This window comes from Sciurus vulgaris (genome assembly GCF_902686455.1).
Source record: "Sciurus vulgaris genome assembly, chromosome: 2".
Taxonomy (NCBI): Eukaryota; Metazoa; Chordata; class Mammalia; order Rodentia; family Sciuridae; genus Sciurus; species Sciurus vulgaris.
Window position 1 is genome coordinate 202,530,818 of NC_136462.1, and position 23,748 is coordinate 202,554,565.

The following is a 23,748-nucleotide window of genomic DNA, read 5'->3' on the forward strand; positions in this document are numbered from 1 at the left end:
GAGGATGGAAACTGCCTCAACCCTGCCCCCAAGTTAATAAAGGGATCCAGGGCAGGGAACCCAGGGCGTAGAGTCCCCTGGCACTGCTGAGCCCGGAGCTCTGGCCTCATCCGTGTGAGGAGCAGCAAGCACCAAGGAACACCCCCTGAAATTCCCTGAATGCCCAATAGCATGGCTGCCTTGGCATCGCTACTGGTTTTGGTTCACTGGCTTTAAAAAGTACCCGTGTGTGGGTCCATTCCCAGCTCTCCAGAGAGCCTGAGACTACACAGTGATGGGACCCAGGGTCCAGAAGGAAATGGGCAGAAGGCGGCATGCTGTCAGGACCACGGAGGAGGATTTCAGCAGGAGGGAAAGGGCTCAGCGATGACCTCATGGAACAAAGAAACACACGGAGACAGAAGTGGGAGAGAGAGGATTGTTTGTTTACTTATTTATTTGTTTGTTTGTTTATTTATTTTGCGGTACTGGGTTTCGAACTCGGGGCCTTGTGCTTGTGAGTCAAGCACTCTACAGGCTGAGCGATCTCCCCAGCCCCGAGAGAGGTTTATTTGAGGACATCAAGGGTACAGTTCACACTCCACAGAGGAATCACAGAGGGTGGCCAGAGAGGGCCCAGAGGAGGCATCCCTGGGCTGGGCAAACTGCCAGTGGACAAGGCACTGCCAGCTCCAGGGGTGCCCAGGCTGTGGGGGCTCCACTGTGTGCTGCCTGTCCAGGCGAAGCCACGGGCCAGGAGCCAGGGAGGTCGGGGACTCAGAGGCTGGAGAGTGCAGCCGAGGGCCAAGAGGCACAACTCCCTGTACACAGGCAGAGGGACCCAGCACCACCAGCTAGCGGTGTCCTTCCCTGGAGAACTGGGTCTGCGGATGCAGCTTCCACCAACTGGAAGATGGAGATCCAGAGCTGAGCACCAGCGATCTGGGATGCAGCTCCTGGCCCTGTCTGGAGAGTGTGAGTGTGCAGGGGCAACTGGACTTCTGAGCCCAGAGCCTCAGATCTTGCACTGACAGCAAATCGGGGCACAGCAGCTGGACTGGCAGCAGCAGGGCTTGCAACAGCTGGACTGGCAGCAGCAGGGTTTGCAACAGCTGGACTGGCAGCAGCAGGGCTTGCAGCAGCTGGACTGGCAGCAGCAGGGTTTGCAACAGCTGGACTGGCAGCAGCACGGCTTGCAGCAGCTGGACTGGCAGCAGGAGGACCCACAGCCTGAGGAGCAGCAGGGCGTGCAGCAGCTGGACTGGCAGCAGCTGGACTTGCAGCCCCCACAGGAGCCACAGCCCCCCTTGGAGCCCCCACAGGAGCCACAGCCCCCCTTGGAGCCCCCACAGGAGCCACAGCCCCCCTTGCAGCCCCCACAGGAGCCACAGCCCCCCTTGCAGCCCCCACAGGAGCCACAGCCCCCCTTGCAGCCCCCACAGGAGCCACAGCTGGAGCAGGAGCAGGCTGGCACGCAGCAGCACACGGGCTTGCAGCAGCACACGGGCTTGCAGCAGCACACGGGCACACAGCAGCTGGAGCCACAGCCCCCACAGCTGGAGCCACAGCCCCCACAGCTGGAGCCACAGCCCCCACAGCTGGAGCCACAGCCTCCAGAGCAGCCACAGCAGCCCATGGTTCTGGTGGTGGAGGTGGAGTGGGTGAGAGGAGCAGGTGCAGAGGGAGGAGAGGAATGTGGAGACCCCTTTCCCGGCAGCCTTTATATACCTGTATGCAGGTTGTCCCAAGCACACATGCCCTTCCTGTGTGTGTTTATGCTGTAGTGACAGGGAAGTCCTGTTTGCTGTCTACTTTCAAATACATGCCACAGTTCCGGCTCACTCTGGCTCCTGGCATTGCCCTCGGACCCGGACCCCCTCTGTCTTCCCCCTGTCTACTGCACGTTCAGGTCTGACTTGTATCCTAACTCCAGGCTCTTTGGGCTCATTTTTATTCAGAAACAAGCCTTTTCTACGCAGTCCACTGGAGCTCCCGGCCTCTGTGTGGTCTTCCCACACTGTAATTACCGGGCTCCCTAATGTACTTCAGTGCCTAAAGCTCCAGTTCCTCCTCTGTTGCTCCTCTGCCTCCCCTCCCTCCATGCCTCGCCCCTCCCCTCCCTGCCGAGCTCCGCCCCTCGCCCCCTCCCTCCCCATCCCCCTCTCCCTCTGCTCCCTCCCTCTCCCCCACCCCCTCCCTCCCCCAGCCCCCTCCCTTCCCCCTACCTCTTGTAGATTTTGTTTTGTTCAGTTGTTGATGGACCTTTATGTACTTACTTATCTTGTTTTTAAATTATTTGTTAGTTGTTACTGATCCTTTTTTTTGTGAATCATTAAGTTTAATCGTTGGTACGAAAATCACAATGCAGTGATGAAATAGATTCAGAGCTCCCAGATTGTTTGCCACCAGCTGCTGGGTCCCCCGCCACCCCAGCAGAACCCCCATCATCCCGTGGCCCAGAGCCTGCCTAATCCTTGTTTAATGTTTCAAAGATGCCGTCGGACACAAGACATCCTCATTCCAGGCTGTAAACTACCAACAGCTCTGCATGCAGCTGGAATCATTGCAATTTGTTTTTAAAGCAGAGGAAAGAATGGTCCAACAGTATTGTGTTTTATGGAGCTTTAAGAATCCCATATCACTAATTGAATTACAACCTTCATCCAGGCCGCTTAAAGGTGTTTACACAGCCAGGTGTGCTCAGCCCTAGGCTTTATGTCACTGCCCACCTCCTTTCTTTAATCGTCTTCATGTACACGCGGTGCTGAGTAGGGAACCCAGGGCCTCAGCCCAGCCCTGCCCCTGGTCCTTGTGTCTCCGCTTTGCACATGGACACCACCGAGAAGCAAAAGGGTGCTGCAGACAGGAAGAGAAAAGGCCGCCGGCCCGCCCCGGACATCCCGCGGCTTTAAACTGGAGTCTTTCCCCATTCACTCCATAGCTTCTCTTTTACCTTTTCGTGTCAAATCGCTGGTTGGTTGTCCGCTGGCTCTCCCGTGTCACCGGCCCGTGCGCCAGGCCAGCCCAGCCGCGCGCGGGGCTTGGCCGTCCACCTCGTGCCCACCTCGGGCGACTCCTGGGAGTCCTCGGGCGGCGCCCGTCCCGGGCACCCGGGCAGCGGTCTCCTCGGGCCCTCGGACCCGCCTCCCCTCCAGGGCTCCCTGCGCTTCCCTCCCAGCTGGGCTCCTGGGGCTCTGGCGCTGTGTCGTGGCCCGGCCCAGCCCGCCGCTCCCTGCAGGTGCTGCTGCCCGACGCGCGTCGCTGTCCCTGAGGACCCCTGGTTCTCCCGGCACGTCCTCCGTGGCTTCTTGAGGAGGAAGCAGGGCACACGCGCCCTTGGAGAGTCCGCGGTTCTGAGCGGAGTGCGCCTTTGACCGCGGACTCGCGGCGCGTGGGGCCGGCCGCGGAGGGAGGTGGCGGCCTGCGCTCTGCGAAGGCGGGTCCTCCGCGCGTCCCGGGGCCTCGGGCTGCTCCAGGGCACCAGGGTCTGGGGCATCTCTGCGCCTGCCCGCAGAGCGCCTGGCCCGGGAGGGGCCTCTCTGCCTCTCTGAGGCCGGGGGCCTGGGGGACCCCTGGCCCTTCCCCCGGCCCCTCCTGGCTCCCCTGTGGCTCAGCCAGGGACTTGGGTGCGGGCGCTCCGCCTGGGCTGTTCCCTCCCTCGCTCCGTCCCCGCATTTCTTCTGTGTGCTGGCTGGGATCATTACTGATCTTTTTTAATCATAAAGTTTAATCATGGTTCAGAAAAGAACTGAATAACTTTCTATGGAAAAGTATATTGACATGCGGAGACCGCAGTTATTGGGGGTGAGGGCAATGGTAACTTAAATCGCCCTATTTTCTATTCTGAAAGTGACAAAAAGTCCCCTTTCCACTCTGATTATAGAGACACATGAGCCGCCCTAGAAGAGAGACCCCGCCGGCTACTAGAAGAAAAGGTAGGCGCAGCATCTCACCGGGTTGGCCTGGGACCTGACTTCCTCAACAAGACCCCTAAAGCACAAGACGTTAAACCAAGAATCGATAAATGGGATGGACTCGGGCTAAAAAGCTTCTCCGCAAAAGAAGCGACCAAAAACGCTAAGAGAGAGCCTACAGATTGGGAGAAACTCTTTACCACATGCACCTCAGGTAAAGCACTAATCTCCAGGATATACAAAGAACTCAAAACACAACACCATGAAGACAAATAAACCAATCAATAAATGGGCTAAGGAACTGAGCAGACACGTCACAGAAGAAATACAATTCATCAACATCATATGAAAAACTGTTGAAAAACTAGCAATCAGAGAAAATCAAAACTAAGATTTCATCTCACTCCAATGGGAATGGCAATTATCAGGAATACAAGCCACAGTAAATGTTGGTGAGGATGTGGGGAAAGGGTCACTCATACATTGCGGGTGGGATTGACCCAGCTATCCCACTCCTAGGTTTACACCCAAAGGACTTAAAGCCAGCATACTACAGTGACACAGCCACATCACGAACCGGATCTCTTCCCGGCTGCGTTCCAGGCCCTTCTTCTTTCTGTCTGACAGCATTTTCATCTATATCTTCATGTTCTGAGAGTAAACTTCCCTTATGTGCACCTGTCCTTACACTAGCCAGGAGTGGTCAAGGTCCCAGGATAACCAGGAGCGAATAACTCCAGCCTTCCGCACGGAGGATCAAAGAACTCAGTCTCCACCCCTGCACGGGGACTGCCAGCTGGCAATTGGCATTTTGTGGCCCATTAGTCTCCAGCGCTGCCCCTTCCCCTGGACTCCTCCTCAGCAAGAGAACTTCCACTGTGCCTGCGACATTGGGGTCCTACTCTGATTCAAATGCAGAAGCTCACAGGAGAGCCTGCTCCCATCATGCCACCGTGAGTCACACACCGCCAGCGATGGTGCTTCGAAAACCCACCAGAATCAGGAAATGCAACTCAGGGAGCTCCAGAGAGTGGTGAGCCCTTTGCAGGAGAGAAGAGGCTCCTAGCTGCTGTCAGGTCTCCTGGGGTGGAGAAAGGCCAAGGTGGCCCTGGACAGAGGCAGGGAGAGGCTGCTGAGTGTTGGGGACACTGTAGGTGGCGCGAGAGGGCTGTCCTGACAGACTAGAATCCAGAAGTGCCCCATGCAGAGGACCCAGGGTGTAGTCACCTGGGACTCTGCCCCTGGATCTGGGAGGGGCACGCCAAGTCCTAGGGGACTGTGAAAGGGCCCTTGGGAGATGCTTGGGGCAGGTGCCATGTCAGGATGAGGCAGGCAGTGAGCAGAAAGAAGCCCCTGGAGGCATTCCAAGCTTTCAGGGTGACTGGAAGAAATGCAGGGCTGCCCGAGCAGGGGCAGAAGAGAGGCGGGGAGAGAGGAATGGGCACTTACCAGCAGCCCAAGATCCTGGACTCCTGAGAATGTGACCTTCAGTAGTGAGATGGACCCGTCGAAGTCACAGGGGCCACAGAAGCCTGGGGAGCAAGGGCCCTGAGGATCTGCGCTCACCAGAACATTGCAAGGAACAGAGGAATCTTTCTGGAACTTTCTGCCCCCAGACATGGTGGGGAACATGACTTTGATCATGACTAACTTGGGCCAGGATCCCAAAGAGCCCACAGACCAACACTGAACACAGAGCATCAGAAAGAGTGCGAAATGTCCCACCCTTGGGGGCAGCACGGGCTGCCCCGAGGTGCAGAGAGGAAACAGTACCAGTGGGAAGCACGTGACAGGGTCAGGTGAAGTGTGTGTTGCTCTACCAAGACACATGACCTCCCTGGGGAAACAAGAGCAGACTCCAGGAAGTGGCCGTGGGACCAGCCCACACCTGACCCCGGGCAGGTACATAAAGGCCGGGCTCAGGAGCTGCACCCCACACTCCTCCCTCTCCACCTGCTCCTCTCACCCACTCCACCTCCACCACCAGAACCATGGGCTGCTGTGGCTGCTCTGGAGGCTGTGGCTCCAGCTGTGGGGGCTGTGGCTCCAGCTGTGGGGGCTGTGGCTCCAGCTGTGGGGGCTGTGGCTCCAGCTGCTGTGTGCCCATGTGCTGCTGCAAGCCCGTGTGCTGCTGCAAGCCCGTGTGCAGCTGCGTGCCAGTCTGCTCCTGCTCTGGCTGTGGCTCCTGTGGGGGCTGCCAGTCCAGCTGCTGCAAACCCTGCTGCTCCTCAGGCTGTGGATCCAGCTGCTGCCAGTCCAGCTGTTGCAAGCCCTGCTGCTGCCAGTCCAGCTGCTGCAAACCCTGCTGCTCCTCAGGCTGTGGGTCCTCTTGCTGCCAGTCCAGCTGCTGCAAACCCTGCTGCTCCTCAGGCTGTGGGTCCTCCTGCTGCCAGTCCACCTGCTGTAAGCCCTGCTGCTGCCAGTCCAGCTGCTGCAAACCCTGTTGCTCCTCAGGCTGTGGATCCAGCTGCTGCCAATCCAGCTGCTGCAAACCCTGCTGCTCCTCAGGCTGTGGGTCCTCCTGCTGCCAGTCCACCTGCTGTAAGCCCTGCTGCTGCCAGTCCACCTGCTGTAAGCCCTGCTGCTGCCAGTCCAGCTGTTGCAAGCCCTGCTGCTGCCTGTCCAGCTGCTGAGCCCCGTGTGCTGCTCATGCCTGCTCTCAGGCTCCAGCCACAGAGGTACACGCGTCCCTGCTCCCAGCTGGGGCTTCTTCATTGGTGGCTTGTCACATCACAGCTCGGTCTGGGAAGCAGAACCTGAGTAAGGGTCTGACTGGGGCCATTTGTGGGAGGAGCTGGGACGAGAGCCCTGGATCACACTGGTGCCTGCAGTGTTGGCACAGAAGCCGAGTGTTAAGCAGGTCCATCCGTCCAGCACGGGCGGGGGCTGTGTCCAGGAGGCCTCCTCCACCATTCGGCCACCACATGGCTGGCAGTCTCGGGCTGGTCTTGGTCAGCACAGTGAGAGGTCTGGACGGTGAGCTCCCCCAGAGCTGATGACAGGGTTGGCACATGGGGAATTTCTGGGCCCTGTGTCTGAGTGTCAAAGACCCTCAGAGGCATGAGCACAGCCATGTCAACTCCCGGCCTCACACTCACTGCCTGCTGCCCAGGAGAAGAGCCACGGGGAACCGGCTGCTGTGAGCCTGGTTTCCAGCCCAGTCGACCTGCAGCAACGCAGCCCCCGAGGCCTCCCTGGGCCTGCCCTCTCCAGGGGCACCAGGTTGCCCAGAGATCCTGCCCCTGGCTCTTCATGGGACACTCCCACTTTCATGCTGCTTGCTCCCTCCTGGGTCCCTGTCCCCTGTAGCAGTCTGAAACCCTGCCTTGCCCTTCCTGCCCTCACTACTCACCCCTGCCCCTCTGTACCTCCTGACCCTGATATTCCCCACCACCCCACCTGCTACCCTTCCTTGCCCCTCACCCTCTGCCCCTCCCTTCCCCCAGTCCCCCTGCCCTTCCTCACCCCTCAGCCCCGTCTCTTCCCTGTCACCCCACCATTGCCCTTTCCCACCACCCCACCTGCTACCCTTCCTTGCCTGACACCCCTGCCCATCCCCTGCCCCAAGGCCTCCCACACCCCTACCTGGGCACTTCCTCCACTCTCCTCTGTTCCCAGTCCACTCCCTCCCCCATCTGCCATCTGCTGGATGGGCCACCCTGTGGAGACCTACAGGGCTCCCCCTGAGGACTTGGGATGTTTCTGCACCCTCTGGGGACATCTCAGGAACGCCCTGTCCAGCCCCGTAACCACCTACTCTAGTGACTGCCTCAGGGCCAGATCAGACCCCAGAGAATAAACCTCTCTTGCCCCAAATCCTGCTCTCTCCTCTGGTTCTTTCCCTGAAAATACCCCTCCCCACAGTCAAGGTTGTTGTGCTTTTCGAAACCCCTCAGATCTTCCCACTCTGACCCTCTGTCCACTCAACATGCACTGCGTGTTTGAGGCCCCAGTGGGGGTGGTCGGGTCCTGGGGTGGCTGAGGGCAGCTCCGCAGGGCCACTCCGCAGGGCTCTCAGGACGCCTTGAGGGAGTCTAGGGAAGGAAGAAGGTGAGGACAGTGGGCTTTAGAGGGGGTGGGCCTGATGGGCCCGACCTGTCCCCAGATTCTGCTGTGGAGCCGTCCCCAGGACCTCAGATGTGACAGCACTAGGAAGTGCGTCCCTGTAGCGTCACTGACTTGAGGGGAGGCTGTCAGGGTGGCCCTCATCCAAATGACCGGGGTCCTCAGAGGAGGCCCTCATAGAGACACACCGAGGACCACGCTGAACCACAGAGGACACTCCACCCCAGGAGCCGGGCCGTGGCCATGAGCTGCTGCAGTCGGGCAGCCTGGGCCGGCCGTGGGAGGGCTTGGAGGGGCCTGGAGGGGCCTGGAGGGGCCTGGAAGGGGTCGGGGCTTGTGACCCCGGGAGCCTGCACTCAGCAGGGACTCGGAGGGTGGAGGGGACGATTCCTGGCAGGAAGGGATGGCCCAGGAGTCCAGCTTGGAGGGTCAGGACCCAGGGAGATCCTCCAGGCCTGGCAGAAGCCACTTCCCCTGGAGAAGGACCGGCAGGCTTTGGTCAGTTCTCCACAGTAACTGAAAGCAGCTACCTGAACTCAGGTCTAGAGGATGTGCGTCCAAGAGCCCGAGGAGGCAGGTCCTCCAGACCCCTGGGCCTGTCACATCATGGAGGAAGCAGGTGCAAGAGGAAGAGGAAGAGATCCCAGGTGAGAGAGGAAGCCAGAGGGGGAAGAGGTCCAGAGCCAGGGCTGCCCTCTGAGGGCAGAGCCCTCAAGACTTGGTCTCCCCCACGAGGCCCCACCTTTCTAATGCCTGCCTCCTCCACCCCACTCGCTGGTACCAACCCCCAGTGGGTGGACTCTGGGGGGACGCACTCCAGCCACCTGCACACCACGCAAGGCCCTATAACTGCTCCCACTTCCCGAGCAGGCGGCTGGAGCACGGGCTAGAAGCGGCCATGTAGCAGGAGACCCAGTAGCCCCAGGGGTGGACAGAGGGAGAGGGGAGGGTGGGGAGGCAGAAGGAGGCCAGCTGCCTGCCGGTCAGCAGCACCTCTGAGATGAGGAGGGAGGGCGAGGGGCAGGAGGGAGCAGAGAGCACACCTGGCCTCAGCTCTGCAGGACACACGGGAAGTCCCTGAGGATCTGCTCAGGGCTGGGCAGCAGCAGGCAGAGGGACGCCAGCCCCCAGAGCAGCCCAAGCCTGAAGTCAAGGGAGGCTGGGACAGGGGGAGGAGGGAGGTGGCAGACATGGAAGACGGACCTCCCAACAGAAGAAGGAACCTACCTCTGCAGATGCTGCAGAGGGAGAGAGTCCAGGCGGAGGTGGGGAGCCTGCCAGAGGGAAGGAAGCCAGCCGAGAGCCCGGGGGACAGCGCCGGTCACTCAGCCCACAGCCAGAGAAGCAGACAGTGAACAGCACCACGACACTGTGGCCTCGGCGGCCAAGGTCCGAGGCCGGCCTCCGGGGCAGGTGGGAGCAACGGGGACGGAATTCACCCAGGCCATGGAAGATTCTGCCACCACTCTTGGAAAACAGTGTGGCCGTTTCCCGTGCCACCCCTGCCACCCGGCTGCTCAGCCCTGGTGCCTACCTGAAAGCAAGGGAAGAACTGGTCACCAACAGACGGTGACACAGACGTCCTTGGCAGAGGCCCTCCAAGGCCCGAGTGCAGGCCCAGCAAACGCCCTGGCTGCATGTGAACCTGAAGGAAAGGCGTGAAGGGCCCAGAAAGCAGAGGGTCACGTGGGCTTCCACAAGCCTCGCGTCATTGCGCACAGAGGCCTCAATGCCAGGAGAGCAAAAGGCTCGGCCCTCGGTTTGTAGAGGACCTGAGCCCGGCCCCAGGACGCAGGAGGGCTTCATCAGGAAACTAGCAACTAATCCCTTGCCTCGGTTTCTCTCCTTGTTTCTTTTTAATTTAACTTAATCATCTCTTTTTCTGTTCTACCGGGTCACACGTGGCAGGAGCAGGGGCTGGGACAGGACCTCGGGTTGTGGGAGCCACCGTTCTTTGTCCTCCACACGGCAAGCAAAACACACTCCCCCTTCCAGCACCTTCAAAGCACCAACAACCCCAAACAGAAACCACATCTGAACAGCAGGAGCTACGAAAGCCCAGCCTCCCCAGCTGTGTCTCCTGGGGAGGCACTGGAGAGGCTGCAGGTGCCCCCGCTGGGCTCCACAAAGGCAGAATGTGGTTGCTCCCAGGAGCTTGGTGGCACAGGTGCTCCCCTCAGCAGAGGCCACCGTCCTTCCTGAGTGTGCAGTGCCACGTGGCTGTGCCGTCTGTCACAGCAGGCCCCAAACTCAGGTGTCAAGTCTGTGTGGTTGCCATGTGGTGGGTGGTTTGGACCATCAGAAGCTCCTCCTGTATGTCTGGAGGCAGAAGCCTAGGTACAGCGATCACTGGCCTCCTCCAGGGAGCCTCCAGGGGAGAGGCTGCTCTTGGCTTCCAGCATTTCGCTGCAGAGGGCACTTGAAGCCAAAAGGTGCAGTCTCCACCTGCCTGGCCCTGTGGCCACCTCCTCTCCATGCACCTCCTTCCTCTCTCTTGTGCACTGGTGGGACCCATCCAATGACCAGGGCCACGTCCCCATCTCAAGGTCCGTACAGTCATAGCTGTTGGCATAGAGAGTCAATGTACACAAAGCTGGCAATTGGTTACGCAGTCCCTCTGAGGCTGACTCCTCGTCTGCTGCTGGACCTTGAAGTCCATGGAGAGGTCAGGTGGAGGAGGTGCCTGCGTGAGGCAGAGCCCATGAGGATGGACTGGAGCCTGCGTCAACAAAGACCCTTTCCTAATAAGGTAGCACTCGTTTGCAGATCAGCGGATACTCATCGCTTGAGCAATGAGGACATGGAGCTTTTCGGGATCACTAACAGCTGGGACTGTGCACCAAAGCAGAAGGGACCAACTGTCATTCACCAAGTCCTGCGTGCACTCTGCTGCTCTACACCACATCACCAGAGCCCCGAGTCACGTGTCTTGCTGGAGGGCACCAGGAGGCCTGGTCTGGAGGGGTGCAGGGCAGTGGTGGGTGCTGCAGGGGAGGCAGCAGCCCCTCAGTAGCGCGCACACCATTACTGATGCACCTCTCGCCTCTAGGGGCTCGAGACAGCAGCTGCAGGCCTGTCTGGCTCCCCTGCCCCTGGGCCAAGTGTTTGCATCAGTTCCTTCAGGAGGGACCCTGGCGACCAAGGTCAGAGGCAACAGGCGTGGACCTGGGCTCCAGTCCATCCTCATGGGCTCTGCCTCATGCTGGCCCCTCCTGTGGCCTCCTCCACCTGACCTCTCCACGGACTTTAAGGTCCAGCAGCAGATGAGTCAGCCTCAGAAGAACGGCTTAACCAATTCCCAAATTGGTGTAAGTTGATTCAGTGACTCTATGTGTGTGTTTGTGTGTAGCTGTGTATCTCTCTACATCTGAAGTGTGAACATATAACGAGTTGATGTGTGTATACGTATATGTGTGTATAAATAACATGTTTACATAGAGCATGCATACGTATAGAGCATGTGCACATATAGTATCTGTACCTATACCATGTATGCAAATACGAATATAGGTGCTTCATGTATGCAGTACATGCATATGTATATATGTGAATGCACGGTATCTGTATGTACATGTGTGTATGTTTACAAATCTTGTGTGTGCATGCAGAGTGTTTCTATATGTGGTGTGTTTGTATACATGTATATATTATTTGCGTGTGTGTGTATGTACATGTGCGTATGCTTACATATTGTGCGTGCATGCTGAGTGTTTCTACATGTGGCGTGTTTGTTTACATGTATGTATCATGTGCATGTGTGTGTACATGTGCGTATGCTTACATATAGTGTGTGTACATGCAGAGTATTTCTATATGTGGTGTGTTTCCATACACATATATATCATGTGCATGTGTATGTATGTACATGTGTGTTTGCTTACATATTTGTACCTGCAGAGTGTTTGTATATGTGGTGTGTTTCTATACATGTACATATCATGAGCGTGTGTGTGTGTGTACATGTGCGTATGCTTACATGTTTTGTGTCTACCTGCAGAGTGTTTCTATAGGTGCTGTGTTTGTATCCATGTATATATCATGTGTGTATGTATGTATATGTGTGTATACTTACATATCTTGTGTGTATATGCAGTGTTTCTATATGTGGTGTGTTTTATACATGTATATATCACGTGCGTGTGTATGTATGTACATGTGTGTATGCTTACAGATCTTGTGTGTGAATGCAGAGTGTTTCTATATGTGGTGTATTTGTATACATGTATGTCGTGTGTGTATGTATATGTGTGTATGCTTACATATCTTGTGTGTATATGCAGAGTGTTTCTATATGTGGTGTGTTCGTATACATGTGTATACCATGTGCACGTGTGTGTGTCCTGCTCATTGTGTTCCTCCTAACACCTGTACCGCCCTCTCTCAGTTCTTGCTGAGCTGAGCTCCGCTCCTGCTCATCCCTCCTGGTCCTTCTATTTACTGGCTCTTGTGGTTTGGATCTGCATGGTCACCAAGCCTCACATATTCAGAGGAGGGTTTCGGGGGAAGTGACTGTATCAGGAGGGCTCTGTCTTCCTCAGTGGATTGATCCATTCACGGCTGAATGGAGTGCTGGGAGGTGGGACTGAGTCGGAGGAGACAGGTCACAGGGGCCTGCCGTGAGCTGAGAAGCTTTCCTCTGCCATGACATTTCTGCCTGGAGTCAGCCAACCATGGGCTCAAACCTCTAAAACCATGAGTCCAAAATAACCGTTTCCTTCCTGAGTTGTTTGTGTGAGGTTGTTTGGTCACAGCACTGAAAAGCTGACTAACACAGCAAATCGATACCAGGCGTGGGGTCATTCTGTGCACGTGGTTCAGAAGTCTTTGGAAGTATTTTGTGCAAGGAGTTAGGAAAATTTTGGAAACAGAAGCTAGAGAAGTCCGGGAATGTTGTAAGCAGAGCTTAGTGGACGATCCTGGCATCATCTTGGGAGGACGTAATGCCAGTGGGAATGTAGACAGTAAAGACTATGCCCACGAGGTTTCTGAGGGGAGGAGGACTCTATTGGGAACTGGACTAGAGGCCCCATGTGTTAATCCTGGCAAAGAACTGGTCTAGATCTTGCCCATGTTCTGCGGCTTCGTGTGATGCTAAATTTAAAGGTGATGGGCTAATGAATCCAGCAGAGGAATGTGTGCTCCTGACTGCTTTTAGCCAGGTTTGATGTGATGCTCATGAGCAAAAAGCAGATCAGAAGGAATTTTAAAAATCAGTTTGGTCAGAAAAGCATGTGTAAAATTGGGGCTGAAGAAGATGTGCTTGCTGCAGAGATCAGTGCCATTAAGGAGAAATCCAAGACTTCGCAGGGGTCAAGGTAAAGATGACTTGAGGGCATCTCAGGATCAGCAAGTCTCCACCCATCGCAGGCTCAAGGGTGTAGAAGAGAAAACTCACTTGAAAGACTGTGTTCAGGAGACAGCTCTGGGCAGCCTGGTCCCACAGGGTCCCCTGGACAGTTGTTTCCCCACGCTCGGCCATCCAGGCACACGAATGTCCATGTGGGCCTGGCTACCACCCTGGTGGCCAGAGACAGGGGCGTCGTTCACTCGGTACTGGCTTTGCAGGCAAGAAGGAGGTAACCGTCGTGGGGTCATGGAGGCTTCCACCAGGACGACAAAGGAAGACCCAGGAGGCCAGGAAATAAGTGTCAGGGTCAGAACCCTTTCAGGGAGGAGGGCAATACGTGAAGCTCAGCTGTGAGGGTGAAGCCAGAACTTCCGTGGACAGCCCAGGAATTCAGAGATGCCAGGGATGTGCACCACTGGCTGAGGAAGCTGCGGGCAGTGAGCAGCACTAGCCCAGGTGAGAGGCCACGTGGGCTGCCACCAGCCAGGCCACAGGGGCTGCCCAAGCCCTTTGTGCTCCACGTTTCACCACCACATGCCAGTTATGGAGCTACAGGACGTGTTGGCTCTGCCGAGTTTCAGTCTCGCTTTGGTCCTGTTCCTGCTTCCAAAGCCTGTGCCTGCCTTTGGAAATGGAGTGTTTATACATTGCTTGTTGAAAGCTTGTAACTTGTTTCTAGACTCTTCAATGGGCTTACAGCGAGGAGTTGCCTTGAGGCTTGCAGGAGACTTCAGACTTGAACTTCTGAGCAATCCAAGGACTGCTAAGACTAGGGGGACCTTGGAGATGGACAGAGTGGAATTTGCATTGAGATGAGTAGGAGCCTTTGGGGGCCAGGGGTGGAGAGTTATGGCTTGAATCTGGAACGTCCCCCGAGGTTTCATGTGCCCAGAGGTGGGACGTTTGGGAAGTCATTAGATCATGAGGGCTCTGACCTCATCAGGGCATTGGTCCATTCAAGGCTGAATGAACGACTGGGGGCAGGGACGCGTTGGCGGAAGGGTCACGGAAGTGCCCCTGGAGGGTTCACCTTCTCTCTGGCCCTTCCTCTCTCAGGTCTCTGCTTCTTCTGCCATGAGCTCAGTCCATCTCCTCTGCCACACCCTCTGCCATGAAGTCTCGGCCCTGAAGCCAGCCAAACATGGAATGACACTCTGAAATCACAAATCAAAGTAACCCTTTGCTCCTCAGGTGTTGGTGTCGGGAATTGTGGTCACATGGATAAAAAGCTGAATAACACACGGCTGAACACGCTTTGGTCCCCAGCTGACCTCCTGGCAGGCAGAACGGTGGCTCCCACAACCCAAGGTGGTGTCCCAGCCCCTGCACCTGTGATCATGATTCATACAGCAAAACAGTGCAAGTGAACAGGGGGAGAGGAGGAGGAGGAGGAGAGGAGGAAGAAGAGGAGGAGGAGAGGAGGAAGGAGAGGAGAAGGGGAGGAGGAGAGGGAGGAAGAAGAGGGGGAGGAGAGAAGGAAGAAGAGGGGGGGGGGGGGGAGGAAGAGGAGGGGGAGGAGAGAAGGAGGGGGAGGAAGAAGAGGGGGAGGAGAAAAGGAAGAAGAGGGGGAGGGGAGGAGGGAGAGGAGGGGGAGGAGAGAAGGAAGAAGAGGAGGAGAAGGAAAGGAGGAGAGGGAGGAGGAATGGGAGGAGGAAGAGGAGGAGCTTGGAGTCCAGCCCAGGCTCTGGCATGATGCTCGCCAGGCAAGCTCCTTGGGTTTCCTCTGCAGCAACACAAAGAGAAGAAAAAGAAGAGTGTGTGTCTGGAGCCCAGCGCTCCCGCCTGGCACTCACCTCACGTGACGCTCCTTCCTCTTCCTCCCCAGGCTGTGGGCAGGCGAGGGGTGCATGCTGCGCTGACTGATAAAGAAGGTCGGCACATCATGGGGTGGAGACGTGAAGCAGCCAGGGGATGGGGGCTGGAGCAGGTATCTCACCTGATCCTAATCCAGCTGAGTTTCACATCCTCCAGTGGCAACGGGAGGCCGTGGGTGTTGGCACGGGGAGGATGGAAACTGCCTCAACCCTGCCCCCAAGTTAATAAAGGGATCCAGGGCAGGGAACCCAGGGCGTAGAGTCCCCTGGCACTGCTGAGCCCGGAGCTCTGGCCTCATCCGTGTGAGGAGCAGCAAGCACCAAGGAACACCCCCTGAAATTCCCTGAATGCCCAATAGCATGGCTGCCTTGGCATCGCTACTGGTTTTGGTTCACTGGCTTTAAAAAGTACCCGTGTGTGGGTCCATTCCCAGCTCTCCAGAGAGCCTGAGACTACACAGTGATGGGACCCAGGGTCCAGAAGGAAATGGGCAGAAGGCGGCATGCTGTCAGGACCACGGAGGAGGATTTCAGCAGGAGGGAAAGGGCTCAGCGATGACCTCATGGAACAAAGAAACACACGGAGACAGAAGTGGGAGAGAGAGGATTGTTTGTTTACTTATTTATTTGTTTGTTTGTTTATTTATTTTGCGGTACTGGGTTTCGAACTCGGGGCCTTGTGCTTGTGAGTCAAGCACTCTACAGGCTGAGCGATCTCCCCAGCCCCGAGAGAGGTTTATTTGAGGACATCAAGGGTACAGTTCACACTCCACAGAGGAATCACAGAGGGTGGCCAGAGAGGGCCCAGAGGAGGCATCCCTGGGCTGGGCAAACTGCCAGTGGACAAGGCACTGCCAGCTCCAGGGGTGCCCAGGCTGTGGGGGCTCCACTGTGTGCTGCCTGTCCAGGCGAAGCCACGGGCCAGGAGCCAGGGAGGTCGGGGACTCAGAGGCTGGAGAGTGCAGCCGAGGGCCAAGAGGCACAACTCCCTGTACACAGGCAGAGGGACCCAGCACCACCAGCTAGCGGTGTCCTTCCCTGGAGAACTGGGTCTGCGGATGCAGCTTCCACCAACTGGAAGATGGAGATCCAGAGCTGAGCACCAGCGATCTGGGATGCAGCTCCTGGCCCTGTCTGGAGAGTGTGAGTGTGCAGGGGCAACTGGACTTCTGAGCCCAGAGCCTCAGATCTTGCACTGACAGCAAATCGGGGCACAGCAGCTGGACTGGCAGCAGCAGGGCTTGCAACAGCTGGACTGGCAGCAGCAGGGTTTGCAACAGCTGGACTGGCAGCAGCAGGGCTTGCAGCAGCTGGACTGGCAGCAGCAGGGTTTGCAACAGCTGGACTGGCAGCAGCACGGCTTGCAGCAGCTGGACTGGCAGCAGGAGGACCCACAGCCTGAGGAGCAGCAGGGCGTGCAGCAGCTGGACTGGCAGCAGCTGGACTTGCAGCCCCCACAGGAGCCACAGCCCCCCTTGGAGCCCCCACAGGAGCCACAGCCCCCCTTGGAGCCCCCACAGGAGCCACAGCCCCCCTTGCAGCCCCCACAGGAGCCACAGCCCCCCTTGCAGCCCCCACAGGAGCCACAGCCCCCCTTGCAGCCCCCACAGGAGCCACAGCTGGAGCAGGAGCAGGCTGGCACGCAGCAGCACACGGGCTTGCAGCAGCACACGGGCTTGCAGCAGCACACGGGCACACAGCAGCTGGAGCCACAGCCCCCACAGCTGGAGCCACAGCCCCCACAGCTGGAGCCACAGCCCCCACAGCTGGAGCCACAGCCTCCAGAGCAGCCACAGCAGCCCATGGTTCTGGTGGTGGAGGTGGAGTGGGTGAGAGGAGCAGGTGCAGAGGGAGGAGAGGAATGTGGAGACCCCTTTCCCGGCAGCCTTTATATACCTGTATGCAGGTTGTCCCAAGCACACATGCCCTTCCTGTGTGTGTTTATGCTGTAGTGACAGGGAAGTCCTGTTTGCTGTCTACTTTCAAATACATGCCACAGTTCCGGCTCACTCTGGCTCCTGGCATTGCCCTCGGACCCGGACCCCCTCTGTCTTCCCCCTGTCTACTGCACGTTCAGGTCTGACTTGTATCCTAACTCCAGGCTCTTTGGGCTCATTTTTATTCAGAAACAAGCCTTTTCTACGCAGTCCACTGGAGCTCCCGGCCTCTGTGTGGTCTTCCCACACTGTAATTACCGGGCTCCCTAATGTACTTCAGTGCCTAAAGCTCCAGTTCCTCCTCTGTTGCTCCTCTGCCTCCCCTCCCTCCATGCCTCGCCCCTCCCCTCCCTGCCGAGCTCCGCCCCTCGCCCCCTCCCTCCCCATCCCCCTCTCCCTCTGCTCCCTCCCTCTCCCCCACCCCCTCCCTCCCCCAGCCCCCTCCCTTCCCCCTACCTCTTGTAGATTTGTTTTGTTCAGTTGTTGATGGACCTTTATGTACTTACTTATCTTGTTTTTAAATTATTTGTTAGTTGTTACTGATCCTTTTTTTTGTGAATCATTAAGTTTAATCGTTGGTACGAAAATCACAATGCAGTGATGAAATAGATTCAGAGCTCCCAGATTGTTTGCCACCAGCTGATGGGTCCCCCGCCACCCCAGCAGAACCCCCATCATCCCGTGGCCCAGAGCCTGCCTAATCCTTGTTTAATGTTTCAAAGATGCCGTCGGACACAAGACATCCTCATTCCAGGCTGTAAACTACCAACAGCTCTGCATGCAGCTGGAATCATTGCAATTTGTTTTTAAAGCAGAGGAAAGAATGGTCCAACAGTATTGTGTTTTATGGAGCTTTAAGAATCCCATATCACTAATTGAATTACAACCTTCATCCAGGCCGCTTAAAGGTGTTTACACAGCCAGGTGTGCTCAGCCCTAGGCTTTATGTCACTGCCCACCTCCTTTCTTTAATCGTCTTCATGTACACGCGGTGCTGAGTAGGGAACCCAGGGCCTCAGCCCAGCCCTGCCCCTGGTCCTTGTGTCTCCGCGTTGCACATGGACACCACCGAGAAGCAAAAGGGTGCTGCAGACAGGAAGAGAAAAGGCCGCCGGCCCGCCCCGGACATCCCGCGGCTTTAAACTGGAGTCTTTCCCCATTCACTCCATAGCTTCTCTTTTACCTTTTCGTGTCAAATCGCTGGTTGGTTGTCCGCTGGCTCTCCCGTGTCACCGGCCCGTGCGCCAGGCCAGCCCAGCCGCGCGCGGGGCTTGGCCGTCCACCTCGTGCCCACCTCGGGCGACTCCTGGGAGTCCTCGGGCGGCGCCCGTCCCGGGCACCCGGGCAGCGGTCTCCTCGGGCCCTCGGACCCGCCTCCCCTCCAGGGCTCCCTGCGCTTCCCTCCCAGCTGGGCTCCTGGGGCTCTGGCGCTGTGTCGTGGCCCGGCCCAGCCCGCCGCTCCCTGCAGGTGCTGCTGCCCGACGCGCGTCGCTGTCCCTGAGGACCCCTGGTTCTCCCGGCACGTCCTCCGTGGCTTCTTGAGGAGGAAGCAGGGCACACGCGCCCTTGGAGAGTCCGCGGTTCTGAGCGGAGTGCGCCTTTGACCGCGGACTCGCGGCGCGTGGGGCCGGCCGCGGAGGGAGGTGGCGGCCTGCGCTCTGCGAAGGCGGGTCCTCCGCGCGTCCCGGGGCCTCGGGCTGCTCCAGGGCACCAGGGTCTGGGGCATCTCTGCGCCTGCCCGCAGAGCGCCTGGCCCGGGAGGGGCCTCTCTGCCTCTCTGAGGCCGGGGGCCTGGGGGACCCCTGGCCCTTCCCCCGGCCCCTCCTGGCTCCCCTGTGGCTCAGCCAGGGACTTGGGTGCGGGCGCTCCGCCTGGGCTGTTCCCTCCCTCGCTCCGTCCCCGCATTTCTTCTGTGTGCTGGCTGGGATCATTACTGATCTTTTTTAATCATAAAGTTTAATCATGGTTCAGAAAAGAACTGAATAACTTTCTATGGAAAAGTATATTGACATGCGGAGACCGCAGTTATTGGGGGTGAGGGCAATGGTAACTTAAATCGCCCTATTTTCTATTCTGAAAGTGACAAAAAGTCCCCTTTCCACTCTGATTATAGAGACACATGAGCCGCCCTAGAAGAGAGACCCCGCCGGCTACTAGAAGAAAAGGTAGGCGCAGCATCTCACCGGGTTGGCCTGGGACCTGACTTCCTCAACAAGACCCCTAAAGCACAAGACGTTAAACCAAGAATCGATAAATGGGATGGACTCGGGCTAAAAAGCTTCTCCGCAAAAGAAGCGACCAAAAACGCTAAGAGAGAGCCTACAGATTGGGAGAAACTCTTTACCACATGCACCTCAGGTAAAGCACTAATCTCCAGGATATACAAAGAACTCAAAACACAACACCATGAAGACAAATAAACCAATCAATAAATGGGCTAAGGAACTGAGCAGACACGTCACAGAAGAAATACAATTCATCAACATCATATGAAAAACTGTTGAAAAACTAGCAATCAGAGAAAATCAAAACTAAGATTTCATCTCACTCCAATGGGAATGGCAATTATCAGGAATACAAGCCACAGTAAATGTTGGTGAGGATGTGGGGAAAGGGTCACTCATACATTGCGGGTGGGATTGACCCAGCTATCCCACTCCTAGGTTTACACCCAAAGGACTTAAAGCCAGCATACTACAGTGACACAGCCACATCACGAACCGGATCTCTTCCCGGCTGCGTTCCAGGCCCTTCTTCTTTCTGTCTGACAGCATTTTCATCTATATCTTCATGTTCTGAGAGTAAACTTCCCTTATGTGCACCTGTCCTTACACTAGCCAGGAGTGGTCAAGGTCCCAGGATAACCAGGAGCGAATAACTCCAGCCTTCCGCACGGAGGATCAAAGAACTCAGTCTCCACCCCTGCACGGGGACTGCCAGCTGGCAATTGGCATTTTGTGGCCCATTAGTCTCCAGCGCTGCCCCTTCCCCTGGACTCCTCCTCAGCAAGAGAACTTCCACTGTGCCTGCGACATTGGGGTCCTACTCTGATTCAAATGCAGAAGCTCACAGGAGAGCCTGCTCCCATCATGCCACCGTGAGTCACACACCGCCAGCGATGGTGCTTCGAAAACCCACCAGAATCAGGAAATGCAACTCAGGGAGCTCCAGAGAGTGGTGAGCCCTTTGCAGGAGAGAAGAGGCTCCTAGCTGCTGTCAGGTCTCCTGGGGTGGAGAAAGGCCAAGGTGGCCCTGGACAGAGGCAGGGAGAGGCTGCTGAGTGTTGGGGACACTGTAGGTGGCGCGAGAGGGCTGTCCTGACAGACTAGAATCCAGAAGTGCCCCATGCAGAGGACCCAGGGTGTAGTCACCTGGGACTCTGCCCCTGGATCTGGGAGGGGCACGCCAAGTCCTAGGGGTACTGTGAAAGGGCCCTTGGGAGATGCTTGGGGCAGGTGCCATGTCAGGATGAGGCAGGCAGTGAGCAGAAAGAAGCCCCTGGAGGCATTCCAAGCTTTCAGGGTGACTGGAAGAAATGCAGGGCTGCCCGAGCAGGGGCAGAAGAGAGGCGGGGAGAGAGGAATGGGCACTTACCAGCAGCCCAAGATCCTGGACTCCTGAGAATGTGACCTTCAGTAGTGAGATGGACCCGTCGAAGTCACAGGGGCCACAGAAGCCTGGGGAGCAAGGGCCCTGAGGATCTGCGCTCACCAGAACATTGCAAGGAACAGAGGAATCTTTCTGGAACTTTCTGCCCCCAGACATGGTGGGGAACATGACTTTGATCATGACTAACTTGGGCCAGGATCCCAAAGAGCCCACAGACCAACACTGAACACAGAGCATCAGAAAGAGTGCGAAATGTCCCACCCTTGGGGGCAGCACGGGCTGCCCCGAGGTGCAGAGAGGAAACAGTACCAGTGGGAAGCACGTGACAGGGTCAGGTGAAGTGTGTGTTGCTCTACCAAGACACATGACCTCCCTGGGGAAACAAGAGCAGACTCCAGGAAGTGGCCGTGGGACCAGCCCACACCTGACCCCGGGCAGGTACATAAAGGCCGGGCTCAGGAGCTGCACCCCACACTCCTCCCTCTCCACCTGCTCCTCTCACCCACTCCACCTCCACCACCAGAACCATGGGCTGCTGTGGCTGCTCTGGAGGCTGTGGCTCCAGCTGTGGGGGCTGTGGCTCCAGCTGTGGGGGCTGTGGCTCCAGCTGTGGGGGCTGTGGCTCCAGCTGCTGTGTGCCCATGTGCTGCTGCAAGCCCGTGTGCTGCTGCAAGCCCGTGTGCAGCTGCGTGCCAGTCTGCTCCTGCTCCTGGCTGTGGCTCCTGTGGGGGCTGCCAGTCCAGCTGCTGCAAACCCTGCTGCTCCTCAGGCTGTGGATCCAGCTGCTGCCAGTCCAGCTGTTGCAAGCCCTGCTGCTGCCAGTCCAGCTGCTGCAAACCCTGCTGCTCCTCAGGCTGTGGGTCCTCTTGCTGCCAGTCCAGCTGCTGCAAACCCTGCTGCTCCTCAGGCTGTGGGTCCTCCTGCTGCCAGTCCACCTGCTGTAAGCCCTGCTGCTGCCAGTCCAGCTGCTGCAAACCCTGTTGCTCCTCAGGCTGTGGATCCAGCTGCTGCCAATCCAGCTGCTGCAAACCCTGCTGCTCCTCAGGCTGTGGGTCCTCCTGCTGCCAGTCCACCTGCTGTAAGCCCTGCTGCTGCCAGTCCACCTGCTGTAAGCCCTGCTGCTGCCAGTCCAGCTGTTGCAAGCCCTGCTGCTGCCTGTCCAGCTGCTGAGCCCCGTGTGCTGCTCATGCCTGCTCTCAGGCTCCAGCCACAGAGGTACACGCGTCCCTGCTCCCAGCTGGGGCTTCTTCATTGGTGGCTTGTCACATCACAGCTCGGTCTGGGAAGCAGAACCTGAGTAAGGGTCTGACTGGGGCCATTTGTGGGAGGAGCTGGGACGAGAGCCCTGGATCACACTGGTGCCTGCAGTGTTGGCACAGAAGCCGAGTGTTAAGCAGGTCCATCCGTCCAGCACGGGCGGGGGCTGTGTCCAGGAGGCCTCCTCCACCATTCGGCCACCACATGGCTGGCAGTCTCGGGCTGGTCTTGGTCAGCACAGTGAGAGGTCTGGACGGTGAGCTCCCCCAGAGCTGATGACAGGGTTGGCACATGGGGAATTTCTGGGCCCTGTGTCTGAGTGTCAAAGACCCTCAGAGGCATGAGCACAGCCATGTCAACTCCCGGCCTCACACTCACTGCCTGCTGCCCAGGAGAAGAGCCACGGGGAACCGGCTGCTGTGAGCCTGGTTTCCAGCCCAGTCGACCTGCAGCAACGCAGCCCCCGAGGCCTCCCTGGGCCTGCCCTCTCCAGGGGCACCAGGTTGCCCAGAGATCCTGCCCCTGGCTCTTCATGGGACACTCCCACTTTCATGCTGCTTGCTCCCTCCTGGGTCCCTGTCCCCTGTAGCAGTCTGAAACCCTGCCTGCCCTTCCTGCCCTCACTACTCACCCCTGCCCCTCTGTACCTCCTGACCCTGATATTCCCCACCACCCCACCTGCTACCCTTCCTTGCCCCTCACCCTCTGCCCCTCCCTTCCCCCAGTCCCCCTGCCCTTCCTCACCCCTCAGCCCCGTCTCTTCCCTGTCACCCCACCATTGCCCTTTCCCACCACCCCACCTGCTACCCTTCCTTGCCTGACACCCCTGCCCATCCCCTGCCCCAAGGCCTCCCACACCCCTACCTGGGCACTTCCTCCACTCTCCTCTGTTCCCAGTCCACTCCCTCCCCCATCTGCCATCTGCTGGATGGGCCACCCTGTGGAGACCTACAGGGCTCCCCCTGAGGACTTGGGATGTTTCTGCACCCTCTGGGGACATCTCAGGAACGCCCTGTCCAGCCCCGTAACCACCTACTCTAGTGACTGCCTCAGGGCCAGATCAGACCCCAGAGAATAAACCTCTCTTGCCCCAAATCCTGCTCTCTCCTCTGGTTCTTTCCCTGAAAATACCCCTCCCCACAGTCAAGGTTGTTGTGCTTTTCGAAACCCCTCAGATCTTCCCACTCTGACCCTCTGTCCACTCAACATGCACTGCGTGTTTGAGGCCCCAGTGGGGGTGGTCGGGTCCTGGGGTGGCTGAGGGCAGCTCCGCAGGGCCACTCCGCAGGGCTCTCAGGACGCCTTGAGGGAGTCTAGGGAAGGAAGAAGGTGAGGACAGTGGGCTTTAGAGGGGGTGGGCCTGATGGGCCCGACCTGTCCCCAGATTCTGCTGTGGAGCCGTCCCCAGGACCTCAGATGTGACAGCACTAGGAAGTGCGTCCCTGTAGCGTCACTGACTTGAGGGGAGGCTGTCAGGGTGGCCCTCATCCAAATGATCGGGGTCCTCAGAGGAGGCCCTCATAGAGACACACCGAGGACCACGCTGAACCGCAGAGGACACTCCACCCCAGGAGCCGGGCCGTGGCCATGAGCTGCTGCAGTCGGGCAGCCTGGGCCGGCCGTGGGAGGGCTTGGAGGGGCCTGGAGGGGCCTGGAAGGGGTCGGGGCTTGTGACCCCGGGAGCCTGCACTCAGCAGGGACTCGGAGGGTGGAGGGGACGATTCCTGGCAGGAAGGGATGGCCCAGGAGTCCAGCTTGGAGGGTCAGGACCCAGGGAGATCCTCCAGGCCTGGCAGAAGCCACTTCCCCTGGAGAAGGACCGGCAG

General features: G+C 57.9%; 2 protein-coding genes and 2 pseudogenes across 4 annotated transcripts in view; 2 read left to right on the plus strand and 2 right to left on the minus strand.

Moving 5' to 3' along the window:
• LOC306655391 overlaps positions 1–1,615 on the minus strand; it is a 31,378-nt pseudogene extending 29,763 nt beyond the window's left edge. The window contains exon 1 of the transcript in view: positions 1,207–1,615. The product of the transcript in view is annotated as an uncharacterized misc_RNA (transcript). The remainder of the gene's footprint in view (positions 1–1,206) is intronic.
• A 4,269-nt stretch (positions 1,616–5,884) lies between these two features.
• LOC306653288 (uncharacterized protein) lies at positions 5,885–6,526 on the plus strand (the record flags this gene model as incomplete). The annotated part of the gene is made up of 1 exon (XM_079126258.1): positions 5,885–6,526. The coding sequence occupies one exon, from the start codon at positions 5,885–5,887 to the stop codon at positions 6,524–6,526; it is 642 nt and encodes a 213-aa protein (XP_078982384.1).
• Positions 6,527–16,275: 9,749 nt separating this feature from the next.
• On the minus strand, positions 16,276–16,923 carry LOC306653289 (uncharacterized protein; the record flags this gene model as incomplete). The annotated part of the gene is made up of 1 exon (XM_079126259.1): positions 16,276–16,923. One exon carries the CDS (start codon positions 16,921–16,923, stop codon positions 16,303–16,305), a length of 621 nt encoding a protein of 206 aa, XP_078982385.1. The 3' UTR covers positions 16,276–16,302.
• Positions 16,924–21,192: 4,269 nt separating this feature from the next.
• On the plus strand, positions 21,193–21,966 carry LOC306655392 (annotated as a pseudogene). The gene has a single exon. The product of its transcript is annotated as an uncharacterized misc_RNA (transcript).
• Positions 21,967–23,748: the final 1,782 nt, after the last annotated feature.